This window comes from Oncorhynchus clarkii, chromosome 13 (genome assembly GCF_045791955.1).
Source record: "Oncorhynchus clarkii lewisi isolate Uvic-CL-2024 chromosome 13, UVic_Ocla_1.0, whole genome shotgun sequence".
Taxonomy (NCBI): domain Eukaryota; kingdom Metazoa; phylum Chordata; class Actinopteri; order Salmoniformes; family Salmonidae; genus Oncorhynchus; species Oncorhynchus clarkii.
Window position 1 is genome coordinate 46,299,133 of NC_092159.1, and position 22,894 is coordinate 46,322,026.

The following is a 22,894-nucleotide window of genomic DNA, read 5'->3' on the forward strand; positions in this document are numbered from 1 at the left end:
CGAAACCATCACTGTCCAAAGGACATTTAAAAAAACGCTCACTTATTTATCTTTCTGAACCTAAGCTAACTATGTATAAATAAAAGCATGCATCTCTACATGATAGTAACAACAAATATGTCTGTACTCCTCTTCCTCTCTTTATTGCTCCCCTAAATAACAATGAGTTCTCCAGACAACATGGACAGGAAGTTGTTCCTCTCCTCTTGGGGGGTGGCGAGCGCCCTTGGGGTTGTGATGCAGCTGGTTGACCCTTGTCATCTTCCATCTAGGCTACAACTCACATCCTCTAGCCGTTTAGCAGCCGACAGCTTCTGATATCCCACTCCAATGAACAATGTATATCTAACACACTACCATCTGTGGAGAATCAGCTTGAGGTGTTTTACGAACAGGGAATCCTAACGCTATCCATCTCTTTTTATTTTATATTTTTTACTTCACCTTTATTTAACCAGGTAGGCAAGTTGAGAGCAAGTTCTCATTTACAATTGCGACCTGGCCAAGATAAAGCAAAGCAGTTCGACACATACAACGACACAGAGTTACACATGGAGTAAAACAAACATACAGTCAATAATACAGTATAAACAAGTCTATATACGATGTGAGCAAATGAGGTGAGATAAGGGAGGTAAAGGCAAAAAGGCCATGGTGGCAAAGTAAATACAATATAGCAAGTAAAACACTGGAATGGTAGATTTGCAGTGGAAGAATGTGAAAAGTAGAAATAAAAATAATGGGGTGCAAAGGAGCTAAATAAATAAATAAAATACAGTAGGGAAAGAGGTAGTTGTTTGGGCTAAATTATAGGTGGGCTATGTACAGGTGCAGTAATCTGTGAGCTGCTCTGACAGTTGGTGCTTAAAGCTAGTGAGGGAGATAAGTGTTTCCAGTTTCAGAGATTTTTGTAGTTCGTTCCAGTCATTGGCAGCAGAGAACTGGAAGGAGAGGCGGCCAAAGAAAGAATTGGTTTTGGGGGTGACTAGAGAGATATACCTGCTGGAGCGTGTGCTACAGGTGGGAGATGCAATGGTGACCAGCGAGCTGAGATAAGGGGGGACTTTACCTAGCAAGGTCTTGTAGATGACATGGAGCCAGTGGGTTTGGCGACGAGTATGAAGCGAGGGCCAGCCAACGAGAGAGTACAGGTCGCAATGGTGGGTAGTATATGGGGCTTTGGTGACAAAACGGATTGCACTGTGATAGACTGCATCCAATTTGTTGAGTAGGGTATTGGAGGCTATTTTGTAAATGACATCGCCAAAGTCGAGGATTGGTAGGATGGTCAGTTTTACAAGGGTATGTTTGGCAGCATGAGTGAAGGATGCTTTGTTGCGAAATAGGAAGCCAATTCTAGATTTAACTTTGGATTGGAGATGTTTGATATGGGTCTGGAAGGAGAGTTTACAGTCTAACCAGACACCTAAGTATTTGTAGTTGTCCACGTATTCTAAGTCAGAGCCGTCCAGAGTAGTAATGTTGGACAGGCGGGTAGGTACAGGTAGCGATCTGTTGAAGAGCATGCATTTAGTTTTACTTGTATTTAAGAGCAATTGGAGGCCACGGAAGGAGAGTTGTATGGCATTGAAGCTTGCCTGGAGGGTTGTTAACACAGTGTCCAAAGAAGGGCCAGAAGTATACAGAATGGTGTCGTCTGCGTAGAGGTGGATCAGAGACTCACCAGCAGCAAGAGCGACCTCATTGATGTATACAGAGAAGAGTCGGTCCAAGAATTGAACCCTGTGGCACCCCCATAGAGACTGCCAGAGGTCCGGACAGCAGACCCTCCGATTTGACACACTGAACTCTATCAGAGAAGTAGTTGGTGAACCAGGCGAGGCAATCATTTGAGAAACCAAGGCTGTCAAGTCTGCCGATGAGGATGTGGTGATTGACAGAGTCGAAAGCCTTGGCCAGATCAATGAATACGGCTGCACAGTAATGTTTCTTATCGATGGCGGTTAAGATATCATTTAGGACCTTGAGCGTGGCTGAGGTGCACCCATGACCAGCTCTGAAACCAGATTGCATAGCAGAGAAGGTATGGTGAGATTCGAAATGGTCGGTAATCTGTTTGTTGACTTGGCTTTCGAAGACCTTAGAAAGGCATGGTAGGATAGATATAGGTCTGTAGCAGTTTGGGTCAAGAGTGTCACCCCCTTTGAAGAGGGGGATGACCGCAGCTGCTTTCCAATCTTTGGGAATCTCAGACGACACGAAAGAGAGGTTGAACAGGCTAGTAATAGGGGTGGCAACAATTTTGGCAGATAATTTTAGAAAGAAAGGGTCTAGCCCGGCTGATTTGTAGGGGTCCATATTTTGCAGCTCATTCAGAACATCAGCTGAGCAGATTTGGGAGAAGGAGAAATGGGGAAGGCTTGGGCGAGTTGTGGGGGGTGCAGTGCTGTTGACCGGGGTAGGAGTAGCCAGGTGGAAAGCATGGCCAGCCGTAGAAAAATGCTTATTGAAATTCTCAATTATGGTGGATTTATCAGTGGTGACAGTGTTTCCTATCTTCAGTGCAGTGGGCAGCTGGGAGGAGGTGTTCTTATTCTCCATGGACTTTACAGTGTCCCAGAACTTTTTTGAGTTAGTGTTGCAGGAAGCAAATTTCTGCTTGAAAAAGCTAGCCTTGGCTTTTCTAACTGCCTGTTCGATGCTAATGCAGAACGCCATAGGATGTTTTTGTGTTGGTTAAGGGCAGTCAGGTCTGGGGAGAACCAAGGGCTATATCTGTTCCTGGTTCTAAATTTATTGAATGGGGCATGTTTATTTAAGATGGTTAGGAAGGCATTTAAAAAAAATATCCAGGCATCCTCTACTGACGGGATGAGATCAATATCCTTCCAGGATACCCCGGCCAGGTCGATTAGAAAGGCCTGCTCGCTGAAGTGTTTCAGGGAGCGTTTTACAGTGATGAGTGGACGTCGTTTGACCGCTGACCCATTACGGATGCAGACAATGAGGCAGTGATCGCTGAGATCTTGGTTGAAAACAGCAGAGGTGTATTTAGTGGGCAAGTTGGTTAGGATGATATCTATGAGGGTGCCCGTGTTTAAGGCTTTGGGGAGGTACCTGGTAGGTTCATTGATAATTTGTGTGAGGTTGAGGGCATCAAGTTTAGATTGTAGGATGGCTGGGGTGTTAAGCATGTTCCAGTTTAGGTCGCCTAGCAGCACAAGCTCTGAAGATAGATGGGGGGCAATCAGTTCACATATGGTGTCCAGAGCACAGCTGGGGGCAGAGGGTGGTCTATAGCAGGCGGCAACGGTGAGAGACTTGTTTTTAGAGAGGTGGATTTTTAAAAGGAGAAGTTAAAATTGTTTGGGTACAGACCTGGATAGTAGGACAGAACTCTGCAGGCTATCTTTGCAGTAGATTGCAACACCGCCCCCTTTGGCAGTTCTATCTTGTCTGAAAATGTTGTAGTTTGGAATTAAAATGTCTGAATTTTTGGTGGTCTTCCTAAGCCAGGATTCAGACACAGCTAGAACATCCGGGTTGGCAGAGTGTGCTAAAGCAGTGAATAGAACAAACTTAGGGAGGAGGCTTCTAATGTTAACATGCATGAAACCAAGGCTATTACGGTTACAGAAGTCGTCAAAAGAGAGCGCCTGGGGAATAGGAGTGGAGCTAGGCACTGCAGGGCCTGGATTCACCTCTACATCGCCAGAGGAACAGAGTAGGAGTAGAATAAGGGTGCGGCTAAAAGCAATAAGAATTGGTTGTTTAGAACGTCTGGAACAGAGAGTAAAAGGAGGTTTCTGGGGGCGATAAAATAGCATCAAGGTATAATGTACAGGCAAAGGTAAGGTAGGATGTGAATACAGTGGAGGTAAACCTAGGTATTGAGTGATGAAGAGATATTGTCTCTAGAAACATCATTGAAACCAGGAGATGTCATTGTATGTGTGGGTGGTGGAACTAATAGGTTGGATAAGGTATAATGAGCAGGACTAGAGGCTCTACAGTGAAATAAGCCAATAAACACTAACCAGAACAGCAATGGACAAGGCATATTGACATTAAGGAGAGGCATGCTCAGTCGAGTGATCAAAAGGGTCCAGTGAGTGGAGAGGTTGGTTGGGGGTCACGGCGATTTAGACAGCTAAATCGGTAGCAAGCTAGCATAGGAGCAAGCTAGCATAGAATGGAGGTCTGTTATTAGCCAACTCTTGCGTTCCGTCAGTAGATTAGTGGGTTTCCGTGTGGTAGAGGGGATTAATCCAAATCACACAACAACAACAAAAATAAAAACAATAGATATAGTTATATAGGCCCAAGAAGAAAAATAAAATAAAAATTGTCCGATTGTCTATTCAGATAGCAGCCGATAAGATAGCCAACGGCTAGCAGGCCGCAGATGGGCGCCCAGGCAACGTTGCGCCGGAGGAGCCAGCCGGACAATTCCCTCGGGTAGACAACTTCGGCAGTCCAACTGTGAAGGGTGGGGCTCCGCGTAGGCAGCAAAACGGGTCCGGATAGGTGACTGCAGCCCAGGAGTGATTGATGGAACTCTTCAGCTGGCTAGCTCCGGAACAATTGATGTTAGCTCCGGAATCGACGAAAGCCGATAGTCACACGGATAGCAGCTAGCTAGCTGTGAGATCCAGGTATGGATGTCCAGAGCCAGCGGCCGAAATCCGGGTATGTTCCGTTCCGAGCCACGCTGCACCGCGCCGTACAAAACTGGCGATAGATTCTCGAGCCAAAGGACAGCCGATGACCACAAACCGTGGTTAGCTGAGTACTAACGATTAGCCAGTAAATAAGCTAACTAGCTTCTGAACCAGCTTCAGAGTAGCTTCTGGACCAGCTTCTGGCTAGCTCCCGGCTAGCTTCTGGCTAATTTCTGGCTAGCCTCTTGGAGGATTACAGATCTGAGGTAAATAATACTTTTTTATATAAATATAAATTGGTGAAGCGGATTGCAGGAGAGTGTTCTGAAGATGAGTTTTTGGAAAATTAAAAATGTATGTGAAAAAAAAAGTTGTAAATATATCTATATATTTATATACACGACAGGACGAGGACAAAAATACGTCTGAACTGCTATGCCATCTTGGGATGGCATTCTAATCAAGCATATGACTGCAAAGACCATCCAAAAATATTTCACCAAAGACAACTACAACATTGCAGGGTTGTCCAAAGTGTCAAAATATTGCCAGTGCCAACACATGTATCATTGGGCGCAGTTGTATGTTCCTTACTACACAGGGTGATGTAGACGGGGCGAGGGCCTTAGACTAGAGCTGTGTAACCTCCCAACTGGAGGGAAAAGAGCAGAGCAGTGTTCCTCTGGCTGAGGGCTGGAGATTTATCACCACAACAGAGCAGAGCTGGGAAAAGCACAGTCTGGCTGTTCAGAAACTGCAGGAATAGAACCGTTCAGAACACAGGATGGGGAGGCAGAGGGAGCAAGGCGCCAATTGGATTTGACTTTATTTTTTCTAGTTGAGTTGTCAGGGCTATTGACATGTGAGTCCCTGATGTCAATCTGGAGTTGGGTTTTGTTGTTGTTTTTCTTTTTGAAGGGTTGGAGTCAGGGCAGGCGTCTGATGTTAGTGTAGAGCTCTTATAGGCAGAGCAGCATGGTGTGAGGACCTGGTTCTTGAACAGAGCATCTCTGTTGGACTGAGCTTAACATGTACATGTGTGAAGCACGGTTGCTGTTGCTTTCACTTGCATCCAACAGACACCTCACTCCAAATGTGACTGGTGTGTCACTCAATCTGATTGCCCTGTGTGCTCTGGCAGGGCTCTCTCCTCCCCCTCTCCCTGCCACTGTGTTGTCTGTCACTGTGTGTGTGTGTGAGCTACTTGCGGTATGGACTTCTCCCCGAGGGCTTTTTATCTCTCTCCTTCTCTCTCTCTCTTCCCCTCTGGCCTTGCTCAGCTGCTCAGGCCATCTGTGCGAACGCAAACAGAGAACAGAGGGGTAGAGAGTGCGAGGGTGGGGGAAGTTGAGGAAAAGGAGAAAATGGGAGGTTTGGCAGGGGAACGAAGGAAAGCACAGTAATGTATTTAGTTTTAGAGGATGAGTAAGAGATGCGAGAAACGGGGGCTGTGTGGGCAGTGGTTCCAGGAAGCTGACAGTATAAAGACTGACTCTCTCCTCGAGAAAGGAGGGGGAGCAGCAGATATGGGTATGGGGGAGAGAGGGGCTGAGAGGAAGTGGAGAGGCCTTCTAGAGTCGTTCCAAGCTCTGCAGACTGTATCCCCTCCTGTTCCCATGCTCCTCAGGCCAAGCCACTTTCTCTACCTCGGTGTTGCTTCACTGACTCTTTACATTTCCCTGTTATTAGGCCTCTGCTCCACACTTCAGGTCTTACCTCTCCACTCTGACGGCAAAGCATCTGTGTTTATGGTACTTCCCCAGTGCGACTGCCTGCTAGTCAGTTCTTATGGCATTGTTGACATGCATGTCTTTTCCTTTACATCTCCTTGTGAGTGGTTTGGTTCACCACATCTGAGTGGCGTGTGGTTCCTTAGCTTTGCGGTGTTGTCTGATGAACTAGAGCATGTTGTAGAGAGAGCTCCGTCTGACTCGGTTTGTTAGGAGTGGAAGGGATTTTTGCGATTTCCCCTCGCTTCAGTTGGAGGATGGCTTGTCTTCCAAACTAGTGGGTCTGATTCTGCTTCTGTATGTAGACCTAGGATATAATACACTCAAGTGCATTCTCTGGCTTGTTAATGTTTAAAAACAAGATTTGCTAGTTCTGTTTTGCCTTGAGTTTGTACTTAGAACAGAATGTGTCTACATTTTTTTTTTTTAGTTTATCTCTTCCCCCAGAATATATTGTCACACGTATCGTGTGTGTGTGAGTTCCCTCCAGGGTTGTTTAGCAATGAAGCTCTCTGCAGAATGGCACATCCTGTTCTGTCTGCTCCTAATCTGTTAGGATCATTGACCTTAAACACGTTTTCTCTACATTCAAAACAATATTTCGGCATACGCTGTATGTAGTGTTTGTCTGTATATCTGTCTGTAGGAAAGTCTTTATCTGATCCCTCTGTGGCCTGTCTGCTGATATGAAGGCTCCGTGTCATGCATGTCCAGTCTTGTTACAGCCTGACGATACTATTCTCTTCTCTTTGCCAGATCAGACTCCACCATCGCCTGAGTGCAGTTACCATCTTTAGTCTCAAGCTCTCCAGCCCTCCTCTGTAGAGACGGACAGCCAGGACTGAGGGGAGATGAAACCGGATGGGGTTGCCACGGCAGCGATGGAGCCAATGGAAGCACTGGATGCTGATCCGGTAAACGAGTCAGTTGCGATAGGAGAGGAGCCTAACCAGGCTGCGCCGGCACCTCAGGCGGAGGGAGTTGGCCAGCAGGGAGAGATGGGGCAGGGTGAGCCTCAACCAGAGCCAGCCCAGGTGGCCCCCACCAAGACGGGGAACAGCAAGGCTGCAGCAGACCCAAAAGCCAAGACCAAGGCCCCCGCTGCTAAGACAAAGCCTGGGACCACCACCACAATTAAGACCACGACCGGACCAGGGTCTCGACCCAACACCGCCCAGAGCCGACTGACCAATGGGGATTCCAAGCCACATGCCAACGGAGTGGCCAAGAAGACCACCACTGGTGCCCCAGAGAAGACCACGCCCAAGAGGCCCGTAGGCACAGCCGTTGCCCCTACCACTAAGACCACCGCCAAGGTTGGTGAGAAGAAGCCAGCGGGCACCACCCGCCCTGCCTCGGCTCCTGCTGCCACCAACGGGGTGAAGGCCACCACAGGAACAGCAGCAAAGAAGACACCTGCGGCGCCAACTAATGGTGTCAAAGCCACCACCACCGCTGCTAAGAAGCCCACAGGTAGGCTAACATTTAGGACCAGTAATTTTCAGTCACTGAAAGCTACGTGAAGCCTTGCATTTGTCATCAGTTGCCAGTTGTCTTCTGTACACAGCAAATGTACATTTTCCCTGAGGCAAAGTATGACGTTGTACTGTGAATGTTGGCATACAGCACATCCATATCTATTCAGCTGAAGATGTATGACACGCTGGAATGACTGCAGTAAATATAGAAATACATTGGCCTGGTTCCTCATGAAATAAATGTTATGACGTAAATCATTGGCTGCGTCTTTCAAGTGAAATAATCTTACTCATGTTGTATATCTATCTCTTTGTCCTTCCCTCTCTTCCTCACCTTCCCATATCTCATCTCCCCAGCTCCCCGGCCTGTCTCTGCAGCTACCACCAAGCCCAGCACTGCCTCTGCTCCCAAGCCTGATAGGCCCCCTGTTTCCAAGACAACCAGGTAGGCCAACCATTGGTGTAGAGCTCGTAGCCCCTCCCCTGGGGAGAGACTGAGTGTGTAGATAACAACATAGTAGGGAGTAATTGGTCCTCACTTCAAGCTTCCTCCAGGCAAAAGTTGATTGTCTGTCTACCTAGCTGGGCAGCCTTTTGTTTGATGCCGACTTCAATTCACTGTGCAATACATGTGCAACTACAGCAGCAGTAATGAATTGTTTTAATAAATTCAGTGTAACGCTCCAGTTGCGACTGAGAAACCAGTTGCTTCATTTGGGAATGTTGCAGGCTGAAAGGGACTGGTTAAAACACTCTGGAGGAACAGGCACAATGTCCCTACACAGAGAGGGGCTTTAAGAAGTCCTCGGAAGTAGGCCAGCAGTCACTCTGAGCCAGGTATCGCAGCGCTGTTTTGGGTTTGCAAATCGCATCCAGAGATTAGTCTGCACCCCTCAGAATAAATAATAACCAACTCCAGGAGACAGACCAGGCTGTTTTGGACCTCTGTTTGGCAGTGAGTAGAATCAGGTCAGATTAGGCCCAGACAGTACCTGAGTCACGCTGTGTGGCGTTCCAGCAGAGACACGCGTAACCCCAGGGAGCAACACCAGAGAGTCATGGGCTGTGGCGAGGTGGCTCAACAAGCCTTTTGTCTGTGAAGAGGGGGGATGATCAGGGATGTCCTGAGGTGTCTGGCTGTTCTTTGAATTGGCCCTCACTCCCCCTGCCCAACCCCCCTTTCCCCTTCTGTGTTGTTTGTGTACCAAGGGAACTGTGGTCTCTTACTTTCATAGTTCCTTAATTTTCATAGCTCCCCTTCCAACAATCTAACAGGATCTAGCGAGTACATACTAGTCAACAGATAGCGATTTTAGCATTTTTTTTTGCGAGCGACAATCTCTGGTGAAGTTAAACTATGAGGTAAGCGGGGAATTGAATCCATGCATTACGGAACAAAACAGTAAACTTTGCATTGTGCAACATATGGCTGAGGGAGATAGCATGGAGGCTGATGGGTGCAGTGAGCGTTGTGTACCCAGCCAGCCTGCACTGGAGGGGTAACAGACTGTGACAGGGTCATAAATCTCTGCTGTAATTAGATTTAGCCTTTTCCCTTCCTGCTCCCTCTTTTTAATGCATGTCTGTATCAGATGAGCGTATGAGTGCAGAGTGGATACGTTCTGGCATATCAGACACCGCCTGTCTCCCTGCTCACTGAGACCGCTGACTCTCACACACAATACTAATTTTGTCCCTCAATTTATTAAAGTTCACTCTTTAGGAGATTTTGTTATCAGACAGAAAAGTTTGGAACGCAAATATATATATATATATATATATATATATATATATATATATAGTTTTTTTACGACCCTACAGCTACAAATTGCCTAAATCTAATTTGACTGAATCACATTATGGCTGTGACAATTATAGAATAACCAGTAGGCTAAATGTCATGCAAATGGCCATGGTTGTCTTAATTGTGAATTATTTTTTATAAAAATGTTTTGAGCTTGTAATGCATTTTTGAAAATGTCCTACGAGATACTTATTGAATATGACACTGCTTTGGTGACACTCCCGTCTCACAAACAGTCTCTGCCTGCGTTCCATGGCAGCGATAATAGCTCCCCATGTGCAATGTTGACCAATAGCAATTCATAGAATTTTCTGAATTTTAAACAATGCTATGTACAAGATTCCAAATTCTCATCATGAATGGATAAATGAAATGCTCAAAGGCATTAACATGGTGTCCATTTTAAGAGTTATAAATATTTGACCGCTTGGAACGTGTCTCCCAACCATGCTGTTTTGCTCGTAAAATGATTAAGCTACCAACTTTACCCAATTCATGTTAAAATAACAAACTGCTATTGGGTCAACTATAGGGTACAAAACATTAGGAACACCGTTCCATGACATTGTCCAGGTGAAAGCTGTGGTCCCTTATTGAGGTCACCTGTCTCCTCCCTTTCAATCTGTGTAGATGAACGGGAGGAGACAGGTTAAAGATGGATTCTTAAGTCTTGAGACATGGATTGTGTATGTGTCCCATTCAGAGGGTGAATGGGCAAGACTGTGGGAAGCATTGGTGTCAACATAGGCCAGCATCCCTGCGGAAAGCTTTCCACAGTCCATGCCCGACGAATTGAGGTTGTTCTTAGCGCAAAAGGAAGGGTGTTCCTGATGTTTTGTACACTCCGTGTGTACTTCAATATGAACTTGAATCCCCTTCGCCTAAAATGACGATTATGATGATTATTTTGTTCTAGGATATTGCTCCTAATTGTCGGTTACACAATTATATAATAATTGTAAAAGCTCTACGCATCATGGCTGTTTTGGTTCCGTTGACATTTAGCAAGTCCGCTCTGTGTTCTGTTTGTCCTGAAACTGTTATGCTTTTTGTTCTGTTTTAGTCTCACTCCTCTGACCCCTCCAAACACTAGATCCAGTCTGCTGGTGACACATCTCAGATTGATTCTGAAGTTCAACCTCAGACTTTGTCGGTGGCAGCTGAAAATATGTGTGTGAAATGAATAGTCTGCAGCAGCACACGATTTCTCAGTATTCCACCTCTCCTTTTACAGTAGCACTTAATACCTGTCACTACTTCCTGGTTGGTGGGTGTGGTAGAGGTGTGAACACTATTTGGCCGCGATGTGTGTGTGTGCCACTGTTTTTGCAGTACCAATTTAGCTGTGTGATGAGGTGTGCACACATTTGCTCAAGCCAACACTGTTGTAGGGCTGTTGGTACTCTGTGTGCATGTCCGCTGTTTGATACTGATTGCCTGTATAATGTTAGATCTACAGCTTGTGACAGGAAACCTCTGGGTCTGATTTAGTGTATGCTGAAAAATAAGTCATTATGTGGTGTTGGACACAGTGGGTGGTGTGGGGGAAGGTATGTGTGTTTTGAGAATAGTTGAGATGACATCATGCAGTGCCTGTCATTGCTCATTGGGTGAAGGTTTGCTTGCATGCGTATGCTAGTGTCGTGTATATGCTGTGCAGGCCTGTATTGCTGGGAGGCTGTGTATGTTAATCAGCACGCTGTATGTGTGAATGTAGTCCAACAACAAAATGGCGCCAACGATCGTTGCTAGCGCCTATGTTATTTGATGGTATTCACTAGAGGTCGACCGATTATGATTTTTCAACACTGATACCGATTTAAATCGGACCATTTTTTTACATTTATTTTTATTTATTTTGTAATATTGACAATTACAATAATACTGAATTAACACTTATTTTAACTTAATATAAAACATCAATAAAATCAATTTAGCCTCAAATAAATAATGAAATGTTCAATTTGGTTGAAATAATGCAAAAACAAAGTGTTGGAGAAGTAACATGTGCCACGTATGTGCCATGTAAAATATGTGCCATGTAATAAAGCTAAGGTTTGAGTTCCTTGCTCAGAACATGAGGATATATGAAAGTTGGTGGTTCCTTTTAACATGAGACTTCAATATTCCAAGATAAGAGGTTTTAAGTTGTAGTTAATATAGTCTTTATAGGACTATTTCTCTCTATACCATTTGTATTTCATATACCTTTGACTATTGGATGTTCTTATAGGCACTTTAGTATTGCCAGTGCAACAGTATAGCTTCCGTCCCTCTCCTCGCCCCTACCTGGGCTCGAACCAGGAACACATCGACAACAGCCACACTCGAAGCATCGTTACCCATCGCTCCACAAAAGCTGCGGCCCTTGTAGCGCAAGGGGAATAACTACTCCAAATCTAAAAGGGAGTGATCTTTGAAACGGCATTAGCGCGTACCCAGCTAACTAGCTAGCCATTTCCCATTGGTTACACCAGCCATTAGGCTGATAGGCTTGAAGTCATAAACGGCGCTGTGCTTGCGAAGAGCTGCTGGCAAAACGCACGAAAGTGCTGTTTGAATGAAGGATAACGGGCCTGCTGCTGCCTACCATCGCTCAGTCAGACTGCTCTATCAAATCATAGACTTAATTATAACATAACACACAGAAATACGAGCCTTTGGTCATTATGGTCGAATCCGGAAACTATCATCTCGAAAACAAGACGTTTATTCTTTCAGTGAAATACGGAACCGTTCCGTATTTTATCTAACGGGTGGCATCCAAAAGTCTAAATATTGCTGTTACATTGCACAACCTTCAATGTTACGTCATAATTACGTCAAATTCTGGCAAATTAGTTTGCAATGAGCTAGGCGGCCCAAATTGTTGCATATACCCTGACTGCGTGCAATGAACGCAAGAGAAGTGACACAATTTCACCTGGTTAATATTGCCTGCTAACCTGGATTAGTAGTTATAACTAGTGATTGATTGTTTTTTATAAGATAAGTTTAATGCTAGCTAGCAATTTACCTTGGCTTCTACTGTGTAACAGGCAGGCTCCTCATGGAGTGCAATGGTTAGAGCGTTGGACTAGTTAACTTTACGGTTGCAAGAATGGATCTCCTGAGCTGACAAGGTGAAAATCTGACGTTCTCCCCCTGAACAAGGCAGTTAACCCACCGTTCATAGGCCGTCATTGAAAATGTGTTCTTAACTGACCTGCCTAGTTAAATAAAGGTATAAAAAAATCGGAAATCGGTGTCCAAAAATACCAATTTCCGATTGTTATGAAAACTTGAAATCGGCCCTAATTAATCGGACATTCCGATTAATCGGTCGACCTCTAGTATTTACCCAGTGTGACTGTGGGAGTGTAGTATGTAGCTGAGCATGTTGCACGTCATGGCTTCAGTAGAGTATGTAGCTGAGCATGTTGCACGTCATGGCTTCAGTAGAGTATGTAGCTGAGCATGTTGCACGTCATGGCTTCAGTAGAGTATGTAGCTGAGCATGTTGCACGTCATGGCTTCAGTAGAGTATGTAGCTGAACATGTTGCACGTCATGGCTTCACTAGAGTGAACCACATAAAGGGCTGAGGAGGATGGATGCTACACAGATGAATAAGTCATATGTCCCTGCTGAGCCTCGTCACTGCTAGGAGGGCATATGGAGATGAGTGAACGCAGTGAGGTGGTGGGGGATCTAAATAGAACAGCAAAGGATGAGGGAGAGGGAGATGGACCCAATGCACATTATACAGGACCCCATAAACAGTGCATTATTGGGCCTGTATTGAGTAAGGAGCGCCGGTGTTCTATGAATTTGGAGGAAGCCATGAAAGGCTAGGAGAAGAGGACAGGGGTGGTGGTTCTCTCTCCCTTGTCCTGCTGTACTAAACAGTAATAGAGCAGTAGGCTGCCAGTCGTGTACAGTGTAAAATAGCTGTGCCAGTCGTGTACAATATGAAGCAGGCCAGTTGTGCAGGCTGTAAATCTCCTCTCCTGCTGGGCTGTGGGTGTGACAGGCAGACCACTCTGACGCCAGGGTTTTATGGGAGGTGCAACAGCAGACCTAATCACCTAAAGTGTGTGTGGGAGCTCATGCTCTAGAAGTATGGCCGACGTGATGGATGTTGCAGAGGACTCTCTGGGAAGGCAGGGGTTCTATAGGCCTCTGCTTCACCCCAGTCATACAGGGACCTGCATCGTCACCCACCCACCAGGCTCTACCTGCTCTTTGTTCTCTCTCTGGTTTCCTCTTTGTCCCTCTACTGGTAGGAGATGGAAATCATTTGACTGTTACTCGACACCTCAGCTCCATCTTCAGTAGGTTGACTGTCCTTTTGATATCTTGTTATTTTTAAACGTTATTTCCCTCAAGCAGAACCAACCAAGAAGCCAGCTATAGCTGGTTCATCAGGTTAAGGCGGCACCCTGTGTAATGTTTTATCCTTTCGCTTAAAGCCCCTCTTGAGTGCTGCTGCGGCAGTATAAGGGTCTTTCTAGCTCCAAGGAAACTAACTACCTGGTGAATTTCTCTTGGAAATTGCAAGCAAAGGACTGATACCTTTTTGTTCCTGGGTTAGAGTGAGATTTATGTGGGGTTCCCATATCTCTGAAGCCCTGTGTGGATGTCCTGGAGGTTGAGTCTCCTCCTTTTAACCAGGGTAAAGTGTCCCTCCCAGCCTTTCTGCTGAACTAAAATGGCATCATCTCTAATATGCCAGCTGTCTCCCTGGGAGGAGGTCCGTTCCATGGTAGCTGGCTCTCTGCTGTTAGCTCTGCTGCAGGGGAGGGACTAGCCTTGCTTATGCATCTCGTTGACTTAATCGTAGCCCCACTTTGATTTTCCACGCGAAGGCACACAACCTTTTTATGTTAATCACCGCAAAGCTCCACATCGTTCCAGAATCCGTAATGAAACTAAAATGTTATATTTTAAAAACCCCAGGCGACTTTGGTGGACTTTAATTGTCTCTGCGCTAATTTTTTAAGCTTCAGTGAATTTCTAGGCTTTATCCCTACATTTTCTTTAACCCCAATTTGTGATGCTGTTCCCAATGGCAAGGCCTTTGGCAAGTTTGAGAAACAATGCACAGCAATTTTCCTTCATTGTGTGCAAGCTATTAGACTCTGATCAGGAGTCTAACATGATCACCGCTTGCCTCAGTCATTTGGGTGACAGTGAACTTAATTAGAGAATACGGGAAAAAAATAAAAAAGCTTATAACAATTCAAGTATCATTGCACTGTAATGCCTCAGTGGAGCCTTTTCATTGTGCCTAACTGCCGAGAAGCATGTGTTCATTTTGTAACACATCCTGTCTGTCTTTTTATTATTGTTTGGCCATGCCCCATTCTATAACGGCCGTACTGGCTCCGACAACAGCGACCGGACCTATTTGAGAAGCGGCAGTGATAGAAGGTTAATGACGTGTAATCGGATGAGCGTTTCTCTCTCTCTCTCTCCTACTGCCTTTGACGATGGCCCGCTAATCTGCCTTGCTTCCCTCCCTAAACGGAGTCCTCTTGTCATTTTGGATTAGCCATATTCCTTTCGTCACACAGATTAAGATAAATACTCTGTCATCATCTCTCCTGCATTCTCTCTACCTTCTATTCAGTTCGTCCTGTAATTATTTTCTAATCTTTAATTCCATTTTTTTCTGTCAGCACACACTTTTACAAATCTCCTAAACTTAGAATTTTACCACGTTACTTTGCTTTTTAGTGTGTCCTCATTTACGTCTAGACCTGTCAGATTGATACCTGTCAGATTGATACCTGAGGAAACCACAGTGAATGTCACGTTCTGCTCGCTCTGAGTTAATCAGCTGAAGGGCCAGCCAATTAAAAAGCTCTTCTCCTGGACTAGGTTATCATGCATTCTATTAGAGGAAAGGGACAGTTTTTGTGATGCAACTCTGGATAGAAACAATGGCCTTTTTGTACCATGACCTAGGCTGTTAATGCTTCATAAGAAGCCTTAGTCTAGACGTCACCACACCAAACAATATCATTAACTTGAGCTTGTAATCCCTCTCATCGTTAGAGTAATAACAGGCAGTCTCTTGTTTTGGTACAACAGGATCATCAGCTACTTCCCTCCTTCTTCACCGCTCTTCATTCTCTACCTATGACAACTCATACTGTACAGGGAAGGAAGCTGTGCATGGTTGTAATCCATTGCTAGTGTCCAGTGGACATCATGTCGAGGCTAGATGTTACCAGACAGGCTGTGTGTTCAATTAGGCATATACTTGACAGGGTGTGCGTGGCACTCTGGGTTTCCTTACCGTGTAAAAACTGGCGGCGTTTGCTCTTGTACAATGAAATATGCTTTTAACTCCATCCATAGTTCCAACAGGGATTTGAGCAAGTTATTTCTGTGCTCCGTCTGAATTAAAGATGAACATGACCCCAGCGATCTTCCCTCTCCCCGCCGCCGATGCTAACTCTGTTCTTTATTTAGAGGCGGTGGTGCAGTGCAGCGTAGGCTAACGAGATCTCACGACTGTGTCACTGCATGTCGGCTACTTTGCACTGGCCTGACGTGGAAGCTACTTGACCAGAGTGCACGTTACCCTCGTGTCAGGAGAGGTGGGCTGGATGTAGCGGGGGGGGGCTCCACTCTGTATGTGTGGTGTGACTCATCTCCCAGACTGCACTGCTTCAGATGCCTCAGGGTGTTGTGATGACTGGGTTGACTGGCTGAGTTACTGTATTAGTGCCCTGTCGGGGCCAGCCACTCCAGGCATTGAAGAGATGAAGAGTGAATGGAAGTCTACTCCTCTTCATCCTCATGTTCTTGTTGTGTTTTCTCTGTCGTCACTTGGTTTATGACCTCTCTGTGCTGTGTTCCTGAGGAAGTCTAGTGTCTGGCAGGGCTGTAGAAGTGACTAACAGAATGACTTGTGAATACAGTCGACAGGGCCTCTTGCTCTATGATTTATGGCCCAGGGGTTACCAGCATGTGGAACTCGAGGGACCAACGTTCGCTTGACGATGCAAAAGAGTCTGTTTAAACATTGGTGTTTGTCTCCATTTCAATATTTTATCACCTCTACAGAAATACTGATTCATGGTGTCTGGTAGATGACCCCCCTGGTTTGAAAGCCGTGCTCAGTGATTCTGACCCCACCGCTCTCCTGTTCTCCCTCAGGCCTGCCACTGCTGCTCCAGGATCTCGCCCTGCCTCTGCTGCAGCCAGGCCAGCCACAGCCAAGAGCTCCACATCCACAGTCAAGCCTGGCACCCCCACGGCTAAAACCACCTCCACCACTCCCAGACCAGCCTCTGCCAAAGCCGGCTCCACAACACCCTCTGCTGGACGGATCCCAACATCACAGCCCTCAAAAACCGCAACTCCCATCAAGAAAGGTAAGCGGGGACATCAGTTTTGGTTCAATTTTTTTTAAATTACAAAGGTTTTAACTTTTTATTACTAGCATTACACCGTTACATTTTTCAAAATATATCTATATTAGATCATTTGTTCGTCATAATTAAGTTTCCATCCAACCCTTGTCCTTTTCCTCTTCACAAACATCTACTTGTTATACTCTTCCTCCAGATGTTACCAAATCAGCTACCAAGAAGCCTGCAGCGGCTCCTCTCACTCGCACCTCACCAGCCAAGACCACCAAACCTGAGACTCCCAAATCAGCCTCCGCATCCAAGCCAGACTCCACCCCCAAGAAGCCGGCTGCCAGCAGCAAGGCCGCAGACACCAAAAGGATGCCAAGCAAGCCCACGCCTTCAAAGGATGTCAGTGCTGGGCCCAAGACCCCTAGTACCAAGCCAGCAGGGAAGGCTTCCACCCCTAAGAAGACTGTGGGCAGCAACACTCCCATGGCAGTGAAGCGTGGCCCCAAGCCCACGATGGCGGCAGAGCCGGCGACTAAAGAGGGTGAGACCCAGGACGCCGCTGTTGCTGCCGCCATATCTGCAGCTGCCTTGGCTGCTGTGGTCTCCATGGCAACCTCGGAAGAAGCAGTGGTGGCTGTGGTCCCAGAGGAGGAGGAGACTGTGCCCCCTCAGGCCAGCCAGCCAGAGGAGGCCCCAGAGGCCTTTATATCTCAGCTGTCAGCTCAGCTGGACCTGGTCCCCCTGGAAGAGCCAGCAGACACAGTGTCTCCCCTGGGCACCACGGTCTTGTCTCCTCCATGCTCCCCCACCAGGCCCATGTCCCCGGTCAGGGAGCCCCAGAATGCCTCTGCTCTGCTGGACATGCACGTCCAGCCAGAACCCAGTTCCCAGAACCAGTCTGCCATGGCTCCACAGAGCCCGGTCCAGGAGGAGGTGAAGGTCCAGCCAGATGAGCAGCAGGAGGACCTTCTCATGCCCTCCTCTTCAGCCCCTCCTGCATTCAGCATAATGTCTCAGCCCATGGATGAGTTCACCTCAGGGGTCCTGGTCTCTCCCTCTCAGGACCAGGAAGAGGCAGTGGAGAAGGCAGATGAGGAGATCAACGAAGATGATGATGATGAGGAGGAAGAGGAGAGGACAGTGTGCAAGCCGACATTACTGTTGGACATGAGTAGCTCTCAGCCCTCAGCGGAGACCAATCCTGCAGGCTTCGATGGTGCCACCGGTTGGCATGGGGATGATGTCTTGTCGGGGATGGATTCTGAGGATGTGAGCAGTATGAGCAGCCGCCTGCAGGGGGCGTCAGAGATGAGCAGCACCCAGCATATGGGCCTGCTGCAAGGTACCCAGAGCTTCGACGCCCTGGTAGACTCCAGCCTCAAGGGAGAAGGCTCCCCCGATGTGGAGACACTGCTCAACGATGATAATGAAGATGAGGAGGATAGGAAAGTGTGCAAGCCGACATCACTGTTTGACATGTGTAGCTCTCAGCCCTCAGAGGAGGCCAAGCCTGCAGGCTTCAGTGGTTCCACCGGTTGGCATGGGGATGACGTCTTGTCAGGGATGGACTCAGAGGATGTGAGCAGTATGAGCAGCCGCCTGCAGGGGGCGTCAGAGATGAGCAGCACCCAGCATATGGGCCTGCTGCAAGGTACCCAGAGCTTCGACGCCCTGGTAGACTCCAGCCTCAAGGGAGAAGGCTCCCCCGATGTGGAGACACTGCTCAACGATGATAATGAAGATGAGGAGGATAGGAAAGTGTGCAAGCCGACATCACTGTTTGACATGTGTAGCTCTCAGCCCTCAGAGGAGGCCAAGCCTGCAGGCTTCAGTGGTTCCACCGGTTGGCATGGGGATGACATCTTGTCAGGGATGGACTCAGAGGATGTGAGCAGCCGCCTGCAGGGGTTATCAGAGATTAGCAGCACCCAGCATACGGGCCTGCTGCAGGGTACCCAGAGCTCCGACGCCCTGGTAGACTCCAGCCTCAAGGGCTCCGAGGGAGAAGTGGCCTTCATGGGCTCCCCCAATGTGGAGACCCTGTCCAACGATGAGGAGGAAAATGAAGAGGAATATGAGGATAGGAAAGTGTGCAAGCCGACATCACTGTTTGACATGGGTAGCTCTCAGCTCTCAGTGGAGGCCAAGCCTGCAGGCTTCAGTGGTTCCACCGGTTGGCATGGAGATGACCTTTTGTCAAGGATGGATTCTGAGGATGTGAGCAGCTGCCTTCAGGGGTCATCAGAGATTAGCAGCACCCATCATAGGGGCCTGCTGCAGGGTGAGGAGATCAACGGAGATGATGAGGAGGAGGAAGAGGAGAGGACAGTCCTGGTAGACTCCGGCCTCAAGGCCTCCGAGGGAGAAGGGGCCTTCATAGGCTCCCCCAATGTGGAGACCCTGTCCAACGATGAGGAGGAAAATGAAGAGGAATATGAGGATAGGAAAGTGTGCAAGCCGACATCACTGTTTGACATGAGTAGCTCTCAGCTCTCAGTGGAGGCCAAGCCTGCAGGCTTCAGTGGTTCCACCGGTTGGCATGGGGATGACCTTTTGTCAAGGATGGATTCTGAGGATGTGAGCAGCTGCCTTCAGGGGTCATCAGAGATTAGCAGCACCCATCATAGGGGCCTGCTGCAGGGTGAGGAGATCAACGGAGATGATGAGGAGGAGGAGGAAGAGGAGAGGACAGTCCTGGTAGACTCCGGCCTCAAGGCCTCCGAGGGAGAAGGGGCCTTCATAGGCTCCCCCAATGTGGAGACCCTGTCCAACGATGAAGAGGAAAATGAAGAGGAATATGAGGATAGGAAAGTGTGCAAGCCGACATCACTGTTTGACATGAGTAGCTCTCAGCTCTCAGTGGAGGCCAAGCCTGCAGGCTTCAGTGGTTCCACCGGTTGGCATGGAGATAACGTCTTGTCAGGGATGGACTCGGAGGATGTGAGCAGCCGCCTGCAGGGGTTATCAGAGATTAGCAGCACCCAGCATACGGGCCTGCTGCAGGGTACCCAGAGCTCCGACGCCCTGGTAGACTCCAGCCTCAAGGGCTCTGAGGGAGAAGGGGCCTTCACGGGTTCCACCAATGTGGAGACTCTGTCCAACGATGAGGAGCGAGTTGATGATATGGATGTGAGCTCAGAGCGGGCAGTGGACCACCAGAACGTGTGTCAGCAAGAGGATGAGGAGGATGATGATGATGTGGAGATGCCCAGCGAAGGGGTGACTGAGAGTGGACTGGAGAGCTGTGGGAATGCAGATGAGGATGACTACACAGAGGAGGACCATTTGGATAACCTCAACCGTTCGACAATCCCACCTTCCTCAGCCTGGGGTCAGACAAACCCCTTCACTGACCCCTGGGCCCAACCCCACCTCTCCTCCCCCCACACCGCCTCCAGCCCGCTGTCTGACCACAGGGCTGACGGCCCTGAGACGCCCACCCAGTCCTCTGCCCAGGCCTGGTTGGATCTCAGCGCCCCCTCTCTGATGCTCCATTCAGAGCAGCCCTCAGAGCCCCAGACTGCCCCTGAGGAGATTGAGAGCTCTTCCCCAGTGGAGGCCTCTGCCCCCCCAGGCCCCCCTGCTGTGGGCATGTCTCAGTCCAGCACCCTGAGTGGCACGGCCCTGGCTGTCCACAGCAGCAGTGAAACCAGCACTCCCGAGGAGCTCCGTGACTATGACAGCAGCTCCGGGGTGGAGTCACGCTCTGACAAGCAGCAGACTCCCGTGCCATCCAATGTGCAGCCTGACCTGGAGCAGGACTTGGGCATCCATCTGGAGCGAGGTGACGAGGAGGAGGAGGCTGAGACGCTCCCTGCTGACGAGGTCCTGGGAGCAGGCCCTCCTACTGCCCCCGCCTCTGCCCCCTCCTCCCCCTCCACCTCGGGAGACGAGGCCAGCGACACAGAGGGTGAGATGCAGATCAATGACCCAGATCTTCCCGTCACCATGGATGACAGCGCTGAGTTCGACAGTCTACCGTCCGCCCGTATCCTGCCTGCCCTGGAAGAGGATGAGGAGGTGGTGGAGGCGCCGGCCGGAGGAGAGGAGGAGGACGGGGGTGGCGGCACACCCCAGTCTGCCAACTCAGTGGCGTCTTACGGCTTCGACTGCACCATGTCCAACTCTAACGCCCACTCCACTGCCGAGAGCTGCGGTAAGAGCCCCGGCATCTTCTCCCTGGAGAACGAGGACCAGTTGCCCGAGGAGGCCAAGGACCCCTCCCTCATCAAGGAGCTGACCCTGCCTGCAGCGGCCGCCCAGTCAGAGGAGCTGCTGGGAGGCCCTGTAGACCTGCTGCCCCTGGGCCAGCCTGGGGAGCAACACCACTACATGCTGGGGGGGAAGGTGGATGCTGACGACCTGGAGGCCAACACCCTGGAGGACACCCTCCGCCTGGGGCCCCAGCATGCCGGGGAGGCCAGCGAGGGCCAGCCACCCTACTACTCTGCTATATGCGATAAGACTGATAGCTTTCTGGCAGGTAACGTATAAGTCCCTACCCCTGGAATGCACCTTCTCCCTCGCACCCCTCCCCCTTGTTGTTCTTAGTTTTTCTCTCGAGGTGGGTTAGATGGTTTAGAAAAACAAGCAAATGATGGTAGGAAACAAAAAAAAGCAAGGGGAACGAAAAAGACTGTAGATCAGTGAAGCCTTCCTCTTTCATACTACTATTATGGTTATGAATGTATGGCACTACTTTATATGTACACTAGCTACCATTTTCTATTAGAATGTTCTTTTTAAGTAACACTGCGTACTCCGTAACCCCTGAGGGGGGCATTGACTGACTGGTCCGTTGGGACAAAGCTCTTAAAAGAAAAGGAAGAGTAAAAGGAGAATGGACTCTACCTACATGTGTATTTATCCTACTGTTTTTACCAAACAAATGTCAGTTCTTTTGTTTTTCTACTTGTTTTGTTGGAACCCGGTCCTCCCTCCCCTATGTACACGCTCCATTTGATCCTGCACCCTAGAGATATCCTACTCTCTTTTTCTACAAGTTTGTCTTGTTTTCAACACCATTTTAGTATTGAATAAAGACTAGATATTTAACATGGCTTAATAAGTCCCCTTATAGTTTTGTTGAGGTCGGTATGGGAGTGTTCAATTTGAAGTTTGTCTAGTTTTAATTTGCGCTACAGGAAGTTTGCCTCTCCCTGCATAGATTACCATGGCAAGTAAAGTTGTCATGTACGGTGTTTTTTGAGGCATCTGTTTTAAGTGTTCATGCCTCTTAGTTGATCATTTGTGCTTCAGAACCAACTAACAACTATTTCTGGGGAAAAAACCTGCATTCCTCTGCATTTAGAATGACGCTCACTGAAAACGCTTTTCTCACTGAAAACGCTTTTAGTGATATTGGATATTTCAACTTGCATGTACTAACATTGAACTTGTATCTGATTAAACCATTATACACTAGGGATGTTCATAAATGAATGGTTCACGCTAAGTAGGTTTTTCAAAATTCCATTAAACATCATTGCAAGGCATGTTGTTCCTGTTTCTTGTTATTTCCCATTAGCGTAGCATGTCTCAATTGTTTTCTAGGTCAGTTTTATGTATTTAAATGACATCACTGTCCTCACCATGGGAATCACTTTCCATCAGGAAGTGAAGTTTTATCTGTGGAATGGTGTTGATGCGCAATGGAATTTTGGTTAGGAGGCAATCCACCTGGTGTCCCATACCCTGTTTTCCAGCATGTATATGTTTCTCTCTGACCTCCATGGATTCAACGCAGACCAACACCACATTTGTAAATGTCCTTGGTAGGTGGTAGTCCCCAAACAGACACCAGGGAAGACTCCTGGGTCCCTTTACTGTATGTTCTGAAGGTTTCACATCCTCTTCCTCTGCGACGTGAAGCTCAAACCTGCCTGTATCCTCCCGAATACTCCACC

The 22,894-nt window shown here is 47.9% G+C and overlaps 1 protein-coding gene across 4 annotated transcripts in view; it reads left to right on the forward strand.

The window, feature by feature from the left end:
• LOC139364889 (uncharacterized) overlaps nt 1-22,483 on the forward strand; it is a 36,358-nt gene extending 13,875 nt beyond the window's left edge. For all 4 annotated transcript variants that reach the window (XM_071102085.1, XM_071102086.1, XM_071102087.1 and 1 more), the window contains exons 2-5: nt 7,109-7,825; nt 8,188-8,275; nt 16,783-17,000; nt 17,194-22,483. In XM_071102085.1, the coding sequence (XP_070958186.1) occupies nt 7,204-7,825; nt 8,188-8,275; nt 16,783-17,000; nt 17,194-21,482 (5,217 nt within the window). In that variant the 5' untranslated portion in view covers nt 7,109-7,203 and the 3' untranslated portion in view covers nt 21,483-22,483. The remainder of the gene's footprint in view (nt 1-7,108; nt 7,826-8,187; nt 8,276-16,782; nt 17,001-17,193) is intronic.
• Nucleotides 22,484-22,894: the final 411 nt, after the last annotated feature.